This window comes from Canis lupus, chromosome 36 (assembly GCF_011100685.1).
Source record: "Canis lupus familiaris isolate Mischka breed German Shepherd chromosome 36, alternate assembly UU_Cfam_GSD_1.0, whole genome shotgun sequence".
Classification (NCBI taxonomy): Eukaryota; Metazoa; Chordata; class Mammalia; order Carnivora; family Canidae; genus Canis; species Canis lupus.
Window position 1 is genome coordinate 4118749 of NC_049257.1, and position 21222 is coordinate 4139970.

Consider the following 21222-nt stretch of genomic DNA (forward strand, 5'->3'; position numbering starts at 1 on the left):
AATTCAGTCCATAACATCTTTCAAAACTAAGACTAGGAGAAGATGAGGTTAATGAGACTCTGATACACTGTCATTGGCAGAGTAAATCTAAGGAGAGAAATCAGGTAAAATCTAGTCATGTTGAAAACATGCATGACCAAGATCCAGAAATCTATTCTGAGATTTAGAGTCTTTTGTACCATGAAACACATTCAGAAATGATTCTTATAGCATTGTTTTTAAGGGTCAAAAAACTCTGGCTAACCCGACCCCTACATGCCGCTCTCCTAAATGTCCATCAAAAGGGACAATAAATTTTAGTGCATTTATACAATCTTCAGCCCCATATGGCACTAAAGGTAAAAAATCCTAGAAATATGTGTATCAACATGAATAAATCTCAAATATAATGGTGATGAGGGAAAAAAATCAAGTTGCCCAACATATAGAGCAGTGTAACAAATCAGTGGCGTGTTGGAGCCTGCTCATACCTATTGGGCTCATCTCTTCCCAACTCCTTGTTCACTGACATCAGGTGGTAGCTTGAAATTGGCTGCGGTGGGAATACTTACACTGTTGTAATTGGCAGGAGCTTTAATCAAGTCTTTTATTTATTTTGAAATTTTTCTCCTTCCTTGGAGATCCAGTTGTTAAGCATTTACCAGGATACCAATGAAATAACATTTTTATAAATAGTAAAATATTTAAAACAGCACAGTATATCAAGGTAATCATATAAAGACAGAATTTGGTATGATAAGCACCACATTCAAGACAGCGATTACTTCTTGAGAAGAAGGGTCAGGATGTGATAGGGGAGTGATACACAAAGGCTTCAACTGATCTTAAAATGTTTTATTTCTTAAACTGAGGAGCAGGTGTATGAGTGTTTGTTAATTTATATTTTATACTTTGGGTTTTTTGGAAACATTTAGTAAGTCAGTGCGATATGGAAGCCAGTCTTCTCATGCAGCAGTGTTACACGGGCACGATGGGGGAGGCACCAGACTCGGTCTCTGTCTTTGCACCATTCTGCTGGTTCAGCAGTGATGGGACATCTGTGGCTCTCAGATTTGGCCACTGGGGCATGGGGGAGGCTCCAGATGAATCTGTAGTATCTCTGGGGCTGCACACAGGTGCCACATTTGATTCTGAAGTCCCAAGACGAAGAGGGAATAAATACCAGCACAAGAAGAGGTGAGATAATCTGAGGGAAATCTTCAGGTGGTTAGCAGGCTAGCGTGATCATTCCCAGATAGACGCCCCTTCAACTCTGGCTAACCCGACCCCTACGTGCCGCCTAACACACAGGGCAGCATATTCACATTATGTGTCACAAACAGAATTTTTTTTTTTTTTTGGTATGGGTGCTTGTTCCTAGTCAACTTGGGTCATAAGGGAATTCAGATTCTCCTAGAAAGGGGCATATCTTGGAGATGTTAGGGCAGATTTACAGCAAACTGGTTGGGAGATGCCAGGAGGGGATGACGCCATTCCTAGGGGAAAGACCTTTTTGCCTTTCTATTTGGATTTATGGCATATTTTCATTCCTAGGTGAGGTGGACTATAGTGTTCTATTTTAGTTACAGCCCCCTTCCCCTTGCAAGCAAGTCAATAGGCTGGTCTGGATTTTGGACCTCTACCCGACCTCCTTTCCTCCCCTTCACATTTAGCCATACTCAACAGTTTGCTAAACACACCATGCTGTTTTCTCTGCCTAGAATCTACTACCCCACTCTCACCCCCACAGTCCTTCTCTTTCTTTAAGCTCCTGCGTGAAGACTTTCCTCCCCACCTTCCACAGGAGCAGCATTTCTCTCTATCTCCTGTGGGCACCCCTCCTCCTAAGACACGGCTTCCGCATTCTCTGTACACTCGGAGTGGTACTCACTGCTCATCTACCCACCTCCTCTGCTGTAGCACTGAGCACCTTCATGGCAAGGACTCTGTGTTATTTTACTTTCTACCGTCAGGGCCTAGCATCCTCTCTTTTCTCTTTAAAATGATCTATGAACATGAACACCCCTGCAGAATCCAGCTGTAGGCAAGGAAGCCAGGCAAGGGCGGTGGGGCGTACCAAAGACAAGGAAACAGACACTAGCGGGCACAAAAGGCATGACTCCATGCATTTGTGAAACTTCAGCTGACTTTGTGCAGTTAGTGGAAAATAAACCAGAAATACACAAAGGCTGGAAGTGCAGAGAAGGCGGGGTCAGGGCTGACCAAGCTCCTGGTGCTTCTTCCTTCCCTTCAGCCGTGACCCCCTTCTCCTCCTTTTCTTGTGCCTCGTTAACCTGGTCTGGAATCTCCAGAACCGTTGTCAACAGCTAGTTATTCCATGTGTGTTATGCCCTGAATCCTGTTCTGAATACAACGCTAGTAGGTTCCACTAATTAATTAAATTGTACTTCATAGACTTGGAGTCAGGGCTCTTGAATACAAGATGCAAATTTATGCAACATATGCAAATCACTCATGTTCTCAAATTCCATGAACAAAATCTGGTAGCCTTGAGATAAAAAAGCCCCTGCCAAGCATCATCTCTTCTAATTATTTCTTAATTCTCCCCCCACCCTCCACCCCTTAGCACTGAACTAACACTTTCAGGCTTGGCAGAAACTGGTAGAAATACAATGAGTGTTGGTTATAAACAGGAAGTTCCTTAAGGGCAAAGACCCTCTAATCTACTTGATGGTCTCTGGTGGCTCCTAATTTACTGTTGAGCACACACAGCCTTGCACAAGGCACACCATCAACAGTCTTAACTACTAAATTCTGGATAATTCGGATGAACAAAAGTTGAGAGCCCTGTTTATAAAACGTGGCACAAAAATCTAGGAACAAGGAAATGATGACCTGTACAGTCTAATACATGTGGTTACATAAATTCAAATTAATTAAAATTAAAATTAAATAAAAACTGAAAAATTCCATTTTCAGAATAGCCACGTTTCGGGCGTCCGATAGCTACACATGGCTAGTGATTTTCTTGTTGGTCAGCGCAGACACAGTCCATTTCTATGATCACCGACAGTTGTATTGGACAGTGCTGATCTAGACTTTGCCACTCAAAGTCTGGTCCTGGGGCCAGCAGTATGGCATCACGCGGGAGCTTATTGGAAGTGATGAATCTCAGGCCCTAACCCAGATCTGCTGCAGCAGAATCCACATTTTAATAAATTCCTAGTTCATTCACGTGCATATCAGAGTGAGGCACATTGGTCTAGAGCTAAAACAGAGATCGGTGGCTCTCAGATTTTAGCATGCATCAGAATCGTCTAGGGGGATTATTAAAGCCAGATTGCTGGGCATCGATATGTGAGTTTCTGATTCAGTAGGTATGCTAGAGTCCTGCCGTAACAAATTACCCCAAGCTGGCTGGCTTAAGACAAAAAAAAAAAAAAAAAAGTCTATTATCTCTCTCAATTCTGGAGGCCAGAAGTCTGAGATCAAGGTGTTGGCAAGGCCATAGCCCCTCTGAAAACTTCCTTAGGTAAAGAAGAATGCTTTCCTGCCTCTTCCTAGCTTCTGGTGGTTTGCTGGCAGTCTTTGGTGATTCTTGGCTTGAGGCTGCATAGCTCCAACCTCTGCCTCCACCAGCATATGGTGCTTGCCTCTTGGATCTGTGGCTCTGGGTCTGTCTCTTCTTCTTAAAAGGACACCAGTCATATTGCATTAAGGGCCCACTCTACTTATGGTGTCCTCTTATGTAACTAATTTCATTTGTAATGATCTTGTTTCACGTTCTGGTGTCCTAGGGGTTAAAACTTCAACATAGCTTCGTGGGGGGCGGGGGGGGGGGTGCTCGATGTAATCCATCCCAGGAGTTCTGGGATGGGACCTGATAAATGGCATTTGTAACAACTTCCCTGGTCACCTTGATGTCACTCCAGGGACCACACTTTGAAGACCAGAGGTCTAAAGTATCTACAAAATGGGACTACGTGGGACTACAAATTGGATTATACTATAGAAATAACTGTGTTCAAGATTCTATTTTAAAGCATACATGAAAGATCGTCATCCAGTCTGCGTGTGAATACTTCCAATGACAGGGTTCTCATTACCAGCAGAGCAGCCTTCTCCACAGCTATTCCTGTGAAAATTCACACCCTTTGAACTTTCTAAATATCTGATATATCTAGATATATCTAGATATCTGATGGCAGCTGAATGTCTCAAGCCCTTACCCTGTCTACATTCCCTCCGTTTGACAGAACTCTCAGGCGCCTCAAGGTTCTGGCTTGCTCCCGACGGCACGCTTGCTAAGGCGCATAGGGGTGCTGATCACGCCTCCCACTGAGTATAAATTAGAAATAGACACTGGAATTGAACAGATAAAGATCAAAAGGTCAGCTTTATTTCCAGCAAATGTATGTTGGAGAGTAGACCTCGGACCTCGACTGCAGTCAGCCTTCCTCACAGCCCCCACCTACTGGGATTCATCTGACACGGTCTGATCCGGAGAAGCGGGACGACTGAACCCACCCCACTCTGCAAGGCTCTGAGGGTAAGAGTGGCAGTTATTACCACACGAAGAAAGGCTCCACCACTCGAAGACAGGTTTTCCTTCTTTTTTTTTTTTTTTTTTTTTTTTTAAGACAGGTTTTCCTAAAAGAGAAATGAAAACTACATCGCTTCTCTTGCCCCAAACCCACCCATCGAAGGAGACAGCCTTCCTCCCTGGTTGCCAACTGGCCACCCACTCCTGCTACTTTCCCCCTTTCAAACATATTCCCAAAGTTCTTTATAAAAGCCCTCCTCTCCCATGGTGCCCAAATGTCTCTGGAAGTTGACTCCATTCTCAGCTCAAGCCAATCATAGTACCTCTAATCCCCTTGCAAGTGATGGGTTCTGCAGCTCAGGCTTCAGCCAGTTGTTCACGGCATTGTTCTAGAGCCTGCTGTAGGACCAGGGATGGGCACATGACTCCAACTAGTCTAATGAGGATGAACGAGAACTTTCATGCAATGGTTGGAAAAGAGATTCATTTTTTCTTTTTTAAGATTTTATTTATTTATTCATGAAACACACACACACACACATACAGAGGCAGCGACACAGGCCGAGGGAGAAGCAGGCTCCAGGCAGGAAGCCCCATGCGGGACTCGACCCCGGGTTTCCAGGATCATGCCCTGAGTTGAAGGGAGGCGCTCAACTGCTGAGCCACCCAGGTGTCCCAGAAAGGGGATTTTCTAATGAGGAAGTATTTTGTTCCAGGACTAATGGTAGGTCTCTTCTAACCACAAGGAGACTCAGTCTGAAGAAAAAAGCCCCCACCTGGAGGCTGGAGGAGTTCAAAGAGCAGAGAAATAGATCTTCAGCTCCAATCATAGCATGTTGGCTCTATCTTTGTTTTTTGTTTTTTTGTTTTTTAATTATAAAAAACCCAAACCCAAGTTTCCGTATTGTTTAAGCTAGGTATATCAGTGTTTCTGTCATTTCCAGATAAAATGTTTCTTCCCAATAAAATATGCAAATATTGTTCCCATGAGCTAGTGAACATTGCCTCACGGAAACTTAGAGAAATAGGACTGCGTCTCCACCCGCCAATGCTCTATTTTAATTCATTAATGCTGCTTTTAAAGTATATGCCCTTCACTGGACAGATTACTCCAGACACTGCGCTGCTGCCAAGTCCCAGATCCCATCACAGTACCTTCCACAGAATGTACTCTAAGGAATCACCTATTGAACAAATGCACCTGGAGACCGCATCAACATTTTCAGCAGACACATAATAGTTGTCATATTAAGTTCAGATAAACTAAAAGCTCTAGAACATTTTTTATATGAATTGATGTCAAAGCTGTCCGTCTCCACCCTGTATCTGAGCAATTGCATTGTGTATGGAGTTTGCTTTTGAACATTTTTACCTAAATAAAGGCCTTGATACTTCTTGCTCGTCAATTATATCTAGGAGATTCCAGCTCAGTTGAGATAATTTTTAATTGTGGTTTCATCATTTGTCATGTCAGCTATTCTTCCTAGTTCAGTGTCAACTTCAAAAAGATAGACGTTCCTTCTCTATCTTCGTATGAATCAAATATCTTGTCTTGTGGAGCCACCCCCATAAACGACAATTCCTCTAAGATTTCTGTGGCTATCAAATGGCACTTGGATCTCCTCCAGTCCCAGGAAATGTAATTCCCAAGGTCCAGAGACTTGAATTCATAAAAACCAAACAGATGAACTCTTACCAAATCTTGTCTCTTGAGAAAATTCAAACCATAGCAATTGTCACTCTAAGTTGTCAACTGTCTACGAGACATTCAGAGATCCATGGTCGGTAACAATTTGTTACTTTGCTGGCCATCTGGCTCTGGCCCACTCTCGTAATGGTAAGTGGCATCGGTTTGCCTACTGGTGACAGCCTAGTCATCTGCCCAACATCCCCATCTCAACTGTGTGTTCTGTACGTGCTCTAACTCATCGTGGTGACTACAACTGCTCTGTCTTTATGAAAAAGATGCTTTAAAAAAGTGGTTTCTTATTGTTAGGATAGAAGTAAAAAAAAAAAAAAACTAAAGAAAAGATTGCATTCTTGAGTTTAAAAGTTTATAATGGTCTTGAATCAAATGTCTCATAATGCCAGTGAACTCATGTACGTTGGTGGCATGATGGTTTATTGAAATATTGATTTGTGTTGTGCTCTCTGTATTTTTCTTCTTTCATTTCAAGAGGGTAGTTGGGCCATTGGTTGGCTGAATCAGAAGCTGTTTCAGAATAACTTTGTTTCCTGTCTTCTGGGCAAAGCTGAGCACATTGAAAGGGTTACGCCAGGAGTCCTAGAGAGAGGTCAGAGAGGACAGAGGCCGTCCCCAGACAGAGGAGGGGTAGGATTTGATGTGTCCGTGGGGCCGGCTCCCGGAGAAGCGGCAGGGCCCCCGGGGTGGGGTGGATTCTGGAAGCCAGCAGCTGCCGCCGGACCATGTGGACTGAACAGGGAGAACAGCAGAATCCTGTGGCCTGAAAATTAGATATTTTGGAAAAGGTTGCTAAATTGTGTCGGTGTCTATTTGCCCTCTCCTTCCCGGGGACCCGGGCCCACCCCCGGCCCCGCCAGGGTCCTGCCGGCCAAGCGGAGCCGAGGTGTCCCGGCCGCCTCTGGGTGCCGCCTGAGTCAGGCAGGAGGCGAGGGGCTGCGAAGCCGAGGGGGGGGGGGGAGGGCCCGGGAGGGGGGAGGGGAGGGGGAGGGGGAGGGGCCCAGCCGCCCCGGGCTTCCCGGCCGGATGGCCACGTCGGGCTTCGGAGCCGAAGGGACGAGGTGCGGGAGGCGCGGTGGCCGGGGGCGCCTGGCTTCCCCAACCGCGCTGCCTGCAACGGCGCGACGTCCTGGGCTCAGCCTCTCGTCCCGACCCCGCATCGGAGCCCCGTCGGGTCCTGGAGGAGGTGGGCACCAGGCGCTTGGCCCTCCCGACACACAGGGGTGCCCCGGCCTCCGCCCCGGCCTCCTGGCCTCTGCCCCCGCCCCGGCCTCCACCCCGGCCTCCACCTCTGTCCCTGGCTTCTGCCCCGGCCTCCCCCCTCCGACCTCCCGGCCTCCCCGCTCCGACCTCCCAGCCTCCTCCACCCTGGCCCCCCGGCCTCTGCCCCGGCCTCCACCTCTGTCCCTGGCCTCTGCCCCGGCCTCCCCCCTACGACCTCCCAGCCTCCTCCACCCTGGCCCCCCGGCCTCTACCTCTGTCCCTGGCCTCTGCCGCGGCCTCCCCCCTCCGACCTCCCGGCCTCCTCCGCCCCAGCCTCCTGGCCTCTGCCCCCGCCCTGCCCTCCCGGCCTCCACCCTGGCCCCCCGGCCTCCGCCCCGGCTTCCACCTCTGTCCCCGGCCTCTGCCGCGGCCTCCCCCCTCCGACCTCCCGGCCTCCGCCCCCGCCTCCCGGCCCTTGCCCTCCCGGAGTGTGGGCCCGAGCCTGAGAGCTTCCGCCTTGCTCTCAGGGCCCGCGCTCCCCCCGCGGCTAACGGGCTCCAAATGTCCCTCGGCCGCCGGCCCTGGAGGGCGCCGGGGCCGGGGGTGGGGGGGGTGGAGGGGGACAGCGCCGCCCCGAGGCCCCGCGGCCGGCCCAGGAGCAACTGCCGGGCCCTGTTGAGCGCCCCCCGCTCCTCCCTTCCCACGGAAGCTGCTCTCGGTTCACCGCGAGGGATGAAGAGCTTCTCAAGGGCGAGGCAGAGCACGCCTCGGAGGGCTCCAGCCCAGCTGCCCCGGAGCCTGCTGGGGGGACACGCGGGGGGAAGCCCTGGGGGGACACGTGGCCGGGGGGGGGGGGAAGCCCTGGGCGCGGCCTCCTCTCCTGGGGAGACACGGAGGCAGGAGGCGGCCTTGGACTCCGGCTCAACCCCCGGGCCTCACACCTGGCTCCTGGCCCCGGAGCCTCCCAAGGGGTCGGGGCGTGCCCCCCCCCCCCCCCCCCCCCCGTCGGGGTTTGCCTGCTGCCGTAGGTTTCTCACATCTACTTCCTCCAAACAGGAAACAATCTGCTTGGTTCGCCTCCAGGAGCCCGAGGGGAGGGGCCGCCTTTGTGTCCTCTCCTGTCTCCGTCAAGCCATATGCAACTGGCAGCCGCCACGCTCCTCCCCGGGGGAAGAGGAGAAGCAGCGCCGGATTCCTGCATGGAAGGGCCCATGCGGGGGCACCGGGGGCCTGGACTCCCACCCCGGGGAGCTGGGCTCAGGCCGCCCCTCGCGCCTCCCTGCCCCGAGGCTGCGAGGGGACAGGGGCACGGGCCTCGGAGGCACCTGGGGAGGATGCCCCATCCCAGGTGGCACCCTGGGCTCCTCAGTGACCCGAGCGCTTGGCAAGACCCGCTCTCTAATTTCTTTCAAGAGCAGAAAACGGTGCTGCCGGGTGACGGAAGAGACGAGCCGACGGAGCGGAGGGTTCAGGAGGCCTGAGATGACTCTCCAGTGTCCCCTCCCGTTAAGCTTCTCCGAGAGACAAGGGGCAGGGAATGAAAACGAGCCCATGGTTCCGGCAGCTTGGGGAGTGAAAGGCCAGACCACCTGCTGAGAGGAGACCAAAACATGGACTAATTTCATGCAAAGAATGCCTAAAAGAAACATTTTCATTAGGATGCACCTTGCACCACCGAGGTACAGGGCTTACCGAGACACACGGCAGGGGCAGGACGGGTTTTTAAAGGCAACGGGACAGCCGGAAAAACAAAGACCTGGGCCTAAGGGCAAAGAGACTGCAGATGAACGCGTATAATAAGGTTATACTGAGACCGAGATGGGGCCACCAATTAGGCCCCGAGCTTCCAGCAGGCCAAAGCAGAAAGGGAAATATTATGTTACCAAATGTATATCTTTCATGAGGAACCCCCTACTGCTACCAGTTCCTCATCCTTTTTTATCATAAGATTCATAAGCATGGATAATTATCTTCAGGAAGAGAATACTTAGGGAGTTTCACTACGGCCTCTTTCAAGTATTTGATGGGCTGCCAAGTACAAAAAGGAAAGATTGCTTTGGGTAATTCCAAACCACAAAACTAGAATCAATGAGTGTAAGTTAAAGGGAACAGATTTTGGTTAAAAATAAAGAACTTTCTAACAATTAGAGTTGTCCATAAATGGAATGAGCTGTCTGGCAAAGAAGTGAGCTCCCTGTTACTGGAAGTGATCAAACAGAGGCTGGCTAACCATCTGTTAAGGATAAAAAGGATTTGTACATAATGAGAGAATTATGCAACAACATAATACAAGGCTCTTCATGACAGTTTTATTTATAATAGTAGGAAAGAAAATAGAATCAACCTAAATGTCCAACAATAGGGGATTAGATTATTATGGTACTCTTATCTGATTTATTTTATTTTATTTTTTACAGATTTTACAGATGTTAAAAATCAATAAAATGATGACATGGGAAATGCTTAGAATCTATTACTAGGTGGAAAAAAAAAACAGGCGACTGTAGCGTATATATCGTGATGCCATTTTGTAAAAAATATTTGTGTTTGGACAAATAACACTAAAAAGTACATAGGTGAAAACATTAATGGTGATTACCATTAGTGTTTGAATTATGGGTGATTTTTCTCCTCTGGGCTTCTCAGGGTTTTCCTGGTTTTCTATGTTGAGCACTTACTACTTATGTAACTAGAAAAAAAAAAAAAGTAAGAAGAAAAAAACTCCAAAGAGTGTCTTATTAATTAGTAGCTTCAACTAGATGATCTCTATAGTTTTTCAAACCAAGAGTCTATGATTTTTTTTTGAGTCTATGATTTTTATTTTAAATTTAAGTTGGTTGTTTTTCCTCATAAAATAACTTATCTTTCTAAAAGATTTTAATCAGGGGGCCCCTAGATGGCTCAGGAGTGTCTGCCTTTGGCTCAGGTCATGATCCCAGGGTCCTGGGATCTGAGCCCCTTCTGGGCTCCCTGCTGAACAGGGAGCTCTCCTCCCGGTGGGTGATCCTCCCAGTTGATGCTCCGTCTACTAGTTGGTGCTCTCTCTCACTATCCCTGTCCCTATCTCTGTCTCTCTCTCTCTCTCTCTCTCTCAATTAAATAAATAAAATATTTTTTAAAAAATATTTTAATCAAATATAAACACCCTCCCGCCAAAGAAATGTTGGCTAAAACCATAAAGTTTTTGATATAATCGAATGTATTTCTGATTGCTATGGCCATTTTCATCTGAAGTCTCTTTTGAAAATACATGGGATATAAATTTAAAAATCCACACGGTAGAGTAGAAAGAGCTTACAAATTAGAATCAGATACCTCTGGTTCTCAAATTTTGACTCCACTACATATCAGCCTTAATTTACTCAACTTTAATATGGGATAAAAATTATAATAATAATAATAGCTAAGATTTGTAAAAGATTCACTATGTGCCAGACACTGGTTAAGTGCTTTACATGCAATGGAATCCTCAATAAAGTCCTCTGAGGTGAATTCTCTATTTTTCAGATGATAAAATGAAAACACCGAGAATTTCCATGGCTTGCCAAGATGAGGCAGCTCTAAATGATGGAGTAAAAATTCAACCTCTGGCAGTTTAACCTTAGGAACCACGGTGTTAACCACTGTACGGTACTGCCTTGCAGCGTTGTGGAAGGACTAGTTAGTTGAACGTACCCAAAGTGCCTAGCAGAAAAGCAGGCCATCGGTATGTTAAGTTTCTCCCTCAACTTTTCCATAGCTATTTGGCCCCAGAAAGTCTTCTGATTATCTTCTCCAAGAATGCATTCAACGAACACACTGGAGAAATGAGGCTATGTGGTAGGTAGTCTTACAACAAGTTCGTTATCAATGGCATTCATGTCAAACTCAGAGATATTAGAAATCATGTCCCACAGGATTCCATTCTGGGACTGATTCTTTAATATTTCATCAATGATTTACATGGATAGAACAGAAAATAAGCTCCTAAAGCTGACAGATGATACATGCTGTTAGCAGATGACACCCATCGTCAGTTAGGAGGGCTAGCATCCAGGACAGGATTAGAATTCCAAATGGTCTGGCAAGATGGAGAAGAGGTGGAGGCAAAAAGAATGAACTTCATTAGCAACTAGCACAGAGTAATACATTTATTAAGAGGGAAAACGTTATATCGGCATAGCAAGGGCAGTGACTAACAATGAAGAATTGTTGCTGGAAAGAGTTAATGGTTAAAGTAGCTCACAAGCTGGAAACGAGACAGAGGAAGTCAAGGATGATTCTGGAAATGCAGCGAAAAAATAAGATTGTTGGAGTAAATCGATTTACCATTATATACCATATTTTAAACACTCTTTTGAGTTCTGTATTTTTTCCCTCAACATAGTTCTGGACAGTTTGGAAAAGGCATACAAAAAAACAAAAGAAATCTTTGCAATTACAAAACACAACCTGAAGGCATAGTGAAGAAACTGAGATCTTTCAGTTGAGGAAGGCAAGTCCATTGCTGACAATTCGTTTAAAAATTGCTTACTGAGCAGCATCTATGTGCCAGCTTTTGTGCTGGGTGCTGGGAGACAGAGAGAATCAAGATGTGGTTTTTGACCTTGAGAAGCTCAGAGACAGGAGGATAATCACTCCTAAGTTTATAAAGACTGTTATTTAAAACTCTGATATTTGTGTCATTCCTGCCTAATTCCTATGTATCTCTCTCTCTCTTCTTTTTTTTTTTTTTTTTGATTCCCTCTTCCTTCCTTCATTTCCTCTTCTTTTTCTTTTCCTTCCCTTCTCTAGATGTTAGGTCTGTGATTGGAGCCCACTAGCATGGCAGGTTAGTTAGGTATATTCCATAGGGTCCCATCTGAGACTTGGCCAGGATACTAAGCCTTCTTTTCTTAACATTTCAAAATATTTCTATAAACTTATCTTTCAACCTCCAACACTTCCAATAAAATTGCAGGTGATGGAACAAGGCTGGGAGAGAGAAAAATAGGTTTCCGGATACAAAATAAGGCAGTTTGGCTGGAAAAGATGCTAGAGTAGATATATTATGAATATTATAATATTAAGGAATTTGAACTTTCTCTTACTGATGACAGGAAGTCAGTAAAGTTCAGTGAAAGTGTGTGAGAAAGGGACTAACAAGATCAATGTGGGTTTTAGGAAGAGTAAACCTATGTGGCAGACAGAATGGATTGTTAGGGGACAGGCTGGAGGAGGGGTCATGTTAGAAGGTGGTTATTAAGCAATAAACAATGACCAGAGTTAGACAGTAGAGTTAAAAGAGGCAGAAGACGGGATCCCTGGGTGGTGCAGCGGTTTAGCACCTGCCTTTGGCCCAGGGCGCGATCCTGGAGACCCGGGATCGAATCCCACGTCGGTCTCCCGGTGCATGGAGCCTGCTTCTCCCTCTGCCTGTGTCTCTGTCTCTCTCTCCCTCTCTCTCTCTGTGACTATCATAAAATTAAAAAAAAAAAAAAAAAGAGGCAGAAGACAGGTGGATATGAGAGACCCTGTAAAAGAAAAGTCAATAAGATTTGATGTCAAAGTAAATACGAGCATCGAGGGAGGGGGAAGAATGGAAAACAACCCCTGGATGGTAGATAAGGAGTTTGGGAAATGAAAAATGTACCAAAGTGTGGCAGTGGGAAGGTGAAGATGGTTTGTGGCAAGGGCGTCATGATGGGTTCAGGGCCAGAAAGGTTGTATTTGTGTCGATGGAATATATAAATAAAAACCATATATCCAACAGGGAACTAGGAATAGATTTTCTAGAAGATCATCCTCACAGAGGTAATAATGTGTTTTGGACACCTCCACCTGTATATCCCACTGATACATCACACTCTGCATGCCTAAGACTAAGCTCTACTGTCATTCACAAACACAAATTTTAATTTGTGTTTCTCCTCCGGGTTAATTATGCTTTTAAACACCCAGGCTGCCAAACTCAGAGTCATCTCTGGCACCTTTCTTTCCCACCCACCAGCTCCCACAAGCAACTAGCCACTAAAACAATTGTATCTAAGAGCAAAATACGTTGTATGTCAATTCCTAGTGCCATAGTTAACGCTCACGTGATTTTCTTAACAATCACACAGTTTATAACAAATTTTCTTGTCACGTGAGTCTGTATTTTTCCACTGGCTACAGAATGAAATTCAGTCTTCCAGGAATGAACATACCTGTCCAGCCTAATCACTGAGAATATCTATACATACCCAACCTAAGAGTCGCATCAGCTTCCTTGCCTTTCTTTAATGATGTCAGGGATTTTTATGCCTGGTGTGCCTTTATTGATGATGTTCCATTATTTTGGGATAATTTTCTCTACTTAAGAAGAATATTTCTGAAGTTCTGAGTCCCATCCTAATCCCATTATGAGGGCTTCTCTGACCTCCTGTTGCTTGTCTTACTTCACTCATGTTGCTATTTTTTTGGAAAGCAAGAGCCTGAACCAGGGAGGTGGAAGTTGACATGGGAGGAAGCAAACGATGTAATACAAGTCTAAGCAAAGGATAGATGCACACAGAGAAGGGAGAAGTTCAAGATGAAATGACAGTCTTGGCCAGACCTGGATAGCTGGAGAGAATTACCATGAAAAAAAAGAAAAAAGAAAATAAAAGAAGAAAGGAGGAAGGAAAGTTAATTTGGCTTTGAGCATGTTTGGGTTGAGAAACCAGCAATGAACCCAAGTCAAGCCTTACAGAAATGAAAAGGGTAGTTGAGGCTAAAGAAAACTATTTGTAATTTATATGCAAAGAGATAATACCAGATGTGAGGGGGAATAAAGGAATAGAAGAGTCTGTTAGGGAAGATGTTGGTCTGAGGCTAGAGCTATAAACATGTTACCAGAGTTCCAGCCAAGATGGAGACTTAGGAAGACCCTGAACTCACTTCCTCCATGGACACACCAAGTCTACACCAGTTTATAGGGCAATTCTTTCTGAAGAAGAAGATAGAGAAAAAAAGAGAACAAATAGAGAATGAATGGCAAGAGAGACAGAGACAGCGAAACAAAGGGAAACCCCACCTGCCCACATGGTGACCTATAGTCGGGAGAGATAGTACTGAAGAACCGTGAGCAGATTCATCTGTGCTAGGGCACAGAAAAAAAAAAAGCTATGGTTTAAAAGGGCAACTGGAATATAAAGGGACCATCACTAGAAATCTGCCAAACAGCCAGAGAACTGCTGGAACTCTTTCCAGGTCAGAGGTGCTGGTGAGTGCCATGGTTTACATTTGGCCTCTACATTAATAGTGCAGACAGGTTCCAGGCACCATAGCCAGCCTGCCAATTCAGTGGGCCCCAGGCCCCTAACCCACATCAGCCTCAAATGCCCTAGGGCACAGGAAAAAAAGAAGTGGTTTATTTTTATTTTTTAGAAGATTGTATTTATTTATTTATGAGAGACACAGAGAGAGGCAGAGGCATAGGCAGAGGGGGAAGCAGGCCCCTGGCAGGGAGCCTGATGCAGGACTCAATCCCAGGACCCTGGAGCCACAACCTGAGCCAAAGGCAGATGCTCAACCACTGAGCCACCCAGGTTCCCAAAAGGTGTGGTTTCAAAGAACAACTAGAACACAGAACTAAGCCTAGAGCCCTGCCAAATGGTAATTCAGATTCAGCTGCCCTACCAGGCCACCCCTGCAGGAAGCACCCTGGGATGTCCCCACTTGCTCCCACTTCAGCTTCAGCTGTCATCCCAGGGTACCCTCAACTCAGAGAACCCACTTGAGCTCCAGCCATCCCACCAGGGCAGGCCCCTCACAGTGCCCCAGCATACTGAGCCAGCCAGCCCCAGCACCAGCCAGCCTGCCAAAGTCATTTGGCACACATAGTTTACATAGGGGATGATCATACACAAGGTCATGTTCTTAGGAGAAGTAGCTGTTCCATTCACAGAAACAAACAGAAAGTTGAGCAAGATGAGACAGAGATATATACTCCAGATGAAAAAACAAGACAGACCCTCAGAAATAGAACTAAATGAGATAGTAATAAGCAATCTACCTGATAAGGAGTTCAAAGTAAAAACCATGAAGATGCTCATCAGACTGGAGAGAAAAGTGGATGAACTCAGTGAGGACTTCAATAAAGAGATAGAAAGCATGAAAAAGAACCAAGGAGAGTTGAAGAATGCAATAACTGAAATGAAAACTACACGAGAGGGATCAACAGTAGATTAGAGGATGCAGAAGAACAGACCAGCAATCTGGAGGATGGGGCAATGGAAAGCCCTCAAGCTGAACAGCAAAAAGAAAAAGAATTTTTAAAAATGAGAATAGGTTAAGGGACATCTTGGACAACATCAAGTGAACAAATACTTGCATTATAGGGATCCCAGAAGGAGAAGATAAGGAGGCAGAAAACTTATTTGAAGAAATGATACCTGAAACCTTCTCTAACCTGGGGAAGGAAGTAGACATCCAGGTTCAGGGAGCACAGGGAGTTCCAAACAAGATGAACCCAAGGTCCACACCATGACACATAATAATTAAAATGTCAAAGATCCAAAACAAAAATGCCAACTCCACGCTTAAAAGTATGATATTAAAACCTGTGAGGGTAGGCATCAAAATCAGCATTAAACCACAAGCCCTCTGTGTGACCTTATGCTTACTAAAGTTTTTAAAGAGCTGCTTGATATTAGAATGACAGATTTTAAATTCCTTAAGGTCGCTGAATGTGCGCGCCAATATATAATTAAGTGTGTGTATGTATGGTGGGGGTGTGGAGTGATGGTGGAGTATGAAGAGTGCTGAAGTTTGACAGACCTGGTAGTCTGGGAATTGGTTAGGAAAACAGTTTTCTTGAAGGTGGAGAGTATGGCGATCAGATAGGATGACAGAGAGGAGGTGTGTGAGCAAACCCTGGCGACAGCGATGTCTTATATGAATGGGTGCTTGATGGCTGTGGTTCACTATGTAATTCCTGCTGTGAAACTCTGTTATGCTGATAGTTTTCAAAAACTATTGTGAGAAATAAACTAGATAGGCAAACATCTAAAGTATAACATGTATTTATGTTTGACCAATTCCTAAAAGATAAAAGTTGGTATTTTTAGGAGTATGGTATTTTAAAGCCCAAATATCACATGACTCATTATTTTGGATAACCTTTATCACTACTAATCACCCTCAAACCAAGTTATGTAACTTTAGCTTAATAAGCTACCACTACCAAGTTAAACAATATTAATAACTAGCAATTTACCTCATTTCTTAGTTTGAGTACACATTAGTCTTAGAAATTCTCTCTTCAGAAAGATAAGCTTAAAATATAGACAATATATAGTGAAAGCTTTGTACTCTATAAAAAATTGCCATCAGTTGTAAAGCTGTCTTTTTTTTTTTTTTTAAGATTTATTTATGATAGGCATAGAGAGAGAGGGGCAGAGACACAGGAGGAGGGAGAAGCAGGCTTCATGCCAGGAGCCTGATGTGGGACTTGATCATGGGACTCCAGGATCGTGCCCTGGGCCAAAGGCAGGTACTAAACCGCTGAGCCACCCAGGGATCCCCTGTAAAGCTGTCTATTAAAGAGAATGTTTATGAGGAAAGAAGAGAAATAATGAACACCCGTGTCACCCTCAAATACTTCATGCCTTTTGTGATTCCCTCCCTCTCATTCCTCTTCACCCTCCACTTGGTTCCAGGTGACTACTGAGTCTGCTTTGGTCATTGTCAATTAGATTACATTTTCTGGAATTTTATATAAATGGAATCATACAGTATGCATGTGCTCTTGTTTTTGTCTGACTTCTTTCACTCAGTATTTTGAGATTTCTGCAGGCTGTGGTGTTCGTAAATAGTTCATCCATTTTTATTGTTGAGTTGTATTCCATTGTGTGACCATACATTTATGTTAACACACCTACCGATGGACATGTTAATTGTTTCCAGTTTTTGGCTGTTACAAATAAAGTTGCTATGAACATTAAAACGCACACACACACACACACACACACACACACGTTACTCGTTTCTAAGATGAGAGGAGGAATTCAGTGTAGTAAAAGAGCCAGACAAAGACTGGCCACTGTGGTGAACTTACATATTTTAGTTTTCCTAAAACTAAAAACATAAATTTTTTTATGTCTTTAAACTTTTATGGGAACCTTCCAATCTGAGATGTTCTATTTGTGATTTGAGTAAACTGCCAATTCTCTGCTCAATTGGGTCCCTTTTGATTACAAATTTTGAAAATTAGTCATTTTCCTTTCAAAAGAGGTATTACATTCTTACATGAGAGTATCTAACTGAAAACAACCACCAAAGATCAGGCCATAGAATTTAAAGAGAAATGAGTTAGTAGGGTCTGTTTTCACACGATCTACTAACATATTGGGGGGGGGGGGGGCTGGACTAATATGTGTTAAAATGGATTCAATTTGACCAAATTACAGCTTTTGAAAGAACCTTTCTTTAGCACAGGCATTCTTTGTTGTTTTTAGAGGAATTTATTGAAATAAAAATATTGTAAAAATACATGCTTGTTGTATCCAAATAATAATAATAAATAATCCAAATTAGCCATAAATATAGAAGTAAATATGAAAGTCTCATCATAATAAGCAAGTTGGCCTATACCTTTATAGACTTTTCTGAATACATACATAATCATATATACCTATATCTTTTTCTGCATGTGACTTGTCCAACTTCTATCATCTCATTCCCCCTAAAAATAACAACCTATAACAATTAACAATTACATTAATAAAGATTACACTTCTGCAGGATGCTCACACACATTACATTTCCCAAGTGTTATATTCTGATCCTTACTCTGAGTGGCAAAAATAGAGAGGGTGGGATTATTGGTGTCATTTATGCAAAATCTCAAAGCTACCTGTGCTGAAGAAATTGTACTGGACTTGGGTCCTCCCTACCAAACAACATGTATCTTTCCTACATTACACGGTTCCCCACAGTGGGATTTCCAATCCAGGTCTTCTCAGCCTCAGCTAAAATATCCTACAGAGTATGTCAGCTCAAATCTTGAAATAGATATCATTTTGAACATCACCATGTAGTTGCTTAGTAGTTTTCCTTAGATAGAAAAAGAGTGGCCTTCTAAGTTTGATCTACCAAGATTTGGAGTACATCTTGATGTGATGACAATGGAGCAGACAATGAAAACTCTACAGGACCCCGCACGGATGTTTCTATATGGTTTTTTAAAAATATTTTATTTATTTATTTATTTATTTATTTATTTATTTATTTATTTATTTATTTATTTATTTATGAGAGACCCAGAGAGAGAAGCAGAGAGACACAGACAGAGGGAGAAGCAGGCTCCATGTAGGGAGCCCAATGTGGGACTTGATCCCCAGACTCTGGGATCATGCCCTGAGCCAAAGGCAGACGCTTAACTGCTGAGCCACCCAGGCGTCCCTGATGTTTCTGTATGTAATCCAGCTTTAGCCAGAAGTATTTCTGGCAATGGGCACATCCACCATTGAACAAAACAAAACAAGACAATGGGCCCAGAGTGGAGTCACTTATGCTAAGTCCAACATCACCAAATTGAGACTTAATTATAGTTTCAGCTTCCCCAGAAATGGACTCTTAAACCAGTCAATCAGGAATCACCAGATCAGCACTAGTTAGGGTATAGTGCCGGAGAGAGCTCCATCCTCTAAAGAAAAGTAAACATGCAATAACCAACCCACTTTTTTTGCCTAGTAAAAACTGGCAAAAAACACCTGCTTCCCTCAGCCTGTAAAAGGTTATCATTTTGTACAGCTCCATGGAGCGCCATCCTGTCTGCTAGATTGGATGTTGCTTGATTTGAATTTATTTTTTGCCCAAATAAACTCTTAAAATTGTTCATATGCCTGAGTTTATCTGTTAACAGTTGTAGTGAAGGGAAGAGATGCAGGAGGTAGTGTAGGGGAAAGAGCACTAGTATATTTCATTTCTGAGAAACACATTTTTCCCCACATCTTAGTGCTTAGAAATAAGCATTCATCTTACAAATCCATGAATCTTTGATTTAGTAAAGAGCACTAAATGGGGACTCACTGAAACTAGACCCTTGTCTAAATTCTGGTATTTCCCCATCTTGGGAAGGTCATTTGACTCCCCGATGTTGTGAACAAGAGGTGACATATATGTAAAGCTCACTACAGGCTACACGGGAGTTGCTCTTAATGATAACTAACATTTATGGAGGGTTTACCCTATTCCAGTTACTGTTCTTAACACAGTGAGAGGATTTTCTCATTTAATCCTCATAGCAAACCTCTTAGGAAAGTCCTATAAATATCCCAGTTTTAGAGATGAGCAAAGTGAGATTTAGAAAGTTCAAATGAATATAGCTATAGGTTAAAACTGGTAAGTGGTAGAGCTGGGAGTTGAACAAGGTAGTACGAGGCCAGAGGCTCCCCCACTAACCCCAATACTATTGACCTACTTGCTAGCTATGAGTTCACATCATTGTCCTTTTATTTTGCTTCTTCCTATTCCCTTCCTCCATGGTTTACTAGCTGATCTTGATTTATTATAAACTCAGATGCCTTCAGGATTATAAATGTAGAACTGGTGAGGGGCAGTAAATGTTAGAGATGGGAAACAATATGATTCTCAGCCTACAGGGGCGCACACACATGCGCACGCGCACACACACACACCGCATACCACACACCACACTGACTTTTGGATTACCTTTTGCACACACAAACACACAGATTAAACAACACATCAAATTAAACTGAGAATTGGACTGGCTTTTTAAAAGTAATACAAATTAGATTTATTAGGGATCCTTGGAGTGTCCCCCAAAATGTCTTGATTTCAGCTACCGGTGTGAGACCTTCCATTAAGTCTGCAAGTACTACTATGTATTCCAGGTGGAGGATAGCAACACCTGCAAAAACTTCAATAAAGCTAAAGGAGATACTGAAATGGAGAAGAAAGTAACCCAGAGTGGATCTATAATTTCCTAAAGAGGAGGTCTCCAGAGTGACAGTTTTATTGAGCACTTCCTATCAAGTAACACGTCCTTTCTTTCTTTCATGCATCTTTACTTTATAGAATTTCTAAGAAGGACTAGAGGGTCCTGTTTTACAGATTGCCCAATTAAGGCTCTAGGGGGTGAGCGAAGCTTTTTTTTTTTTTTTTTTGTAACGATTTTATTTATTCATTCATGAGAGATACAGAGAGAGAGAGGCAGAAACACAGGCAGAGGGAGAAGCAGGCTCCCTGCTGGGAGCGTGATTCAGGATTCGATTTGGGGACCCCAGGATCGCACCTGGGCTGAAGGCAGGCACTCAACCACTAAGCCACCCAGGCGTCCCCACCCAAGTCTTTTGAAGGCTCAGCTTTTCCAGTACACTCTGTGGTCAGAGGGTGTATGTATCATGTATCACGAAGCCCCTCAGTTCTTTCCAAAACCCTGAATGTGATTTTGTTCATAGTTTTATGTTCTCTGTCTTAAAGAGAGTCCTCCAAGCTGTCTAACATCAGGCTCCCCCCAAAACACAGATCCATGCTGTAGGGGAGGCAAAGGCTGTGCTAAGAGGTATCTTGAGCAAGGTACCCTCTGACTCCAGCTCCCTCCCAGGCAAAGAGAAAGCTGCAAACCCCAGGATCCCTGGCCCGCCCCAGGACTGTGGACTGTAGGCCTCCTGTAGTTCTCCTGGGGGGCCCTCCAGGAGAAGCATCTAACTCTCCCCCACTGGTCCACCAGGCAGAGACAATGATGACTATATTTCTGCAGCTCCAGTTTTTCTATTAATTGCAGTTGCCCCCAGCCTGCAGGAAATGAGATGCCCAAAGGAAGGGGGAGCGGATCTCTTCCAGACCTCTACAACTCTCAGATTATACTAAACCAGTAGCAAAAACC

General features: G+C 44.4%; 1 protein-coding gene across 1 annotated transcript; it reads left to right on the forward strand.

Annotated features, from left to right (window-relative positions):
- The first annotated feature begins 928 nt into the window (after window positions 1–928).
- LOC119877905 lies at window positions 929–10077 on the forward strand. The gene is made up of 5 exons (XM_038585084.1): window positions 929–1176; window positions 1748–1862; window positions 4197–4433; window positions 7240–7371; window positions 8445–10077. The coding sequence occupies exons 1-5, from the start codon at window positions 929–931 to the stop codon at window positions 8982–8984; spliced, it is 1272 nt and encodes a 423-aa protein (XP_038441012.1). The 3' UTR covers window positions 8985–10077.
- Window positions 10078–21222: the final 11145 nt, after the last annotated feature.

What these genes read in the sequence shown, in the direction of transcription:
- LOC119877905 (XM_038585084.1), top strand. Translation starts at nt 929, where the DNA reads ATGGAAGCCAGTCTTCTCATGCAGCAGTGTTACACGGGCACGATGGGG. An exon ending in AAATACCAGCACAAGAAGAG is followed by an intron (nt 1,177 to 1,747) that starts GTGAGATAATCT and finishes TCTTTCTTTAAG; the next exon opens with CTCCTGCGTGAAGACTTTCC. An exon ending in ACTGGGATTCATCTGACACG is followed by an intron (nt 4,434 to 7,239) that starts GTCTGATCCGGA and finishes TCGGAGCCGAAG; the next exon opens with GGACGAGGTGCGGGAGGCGC.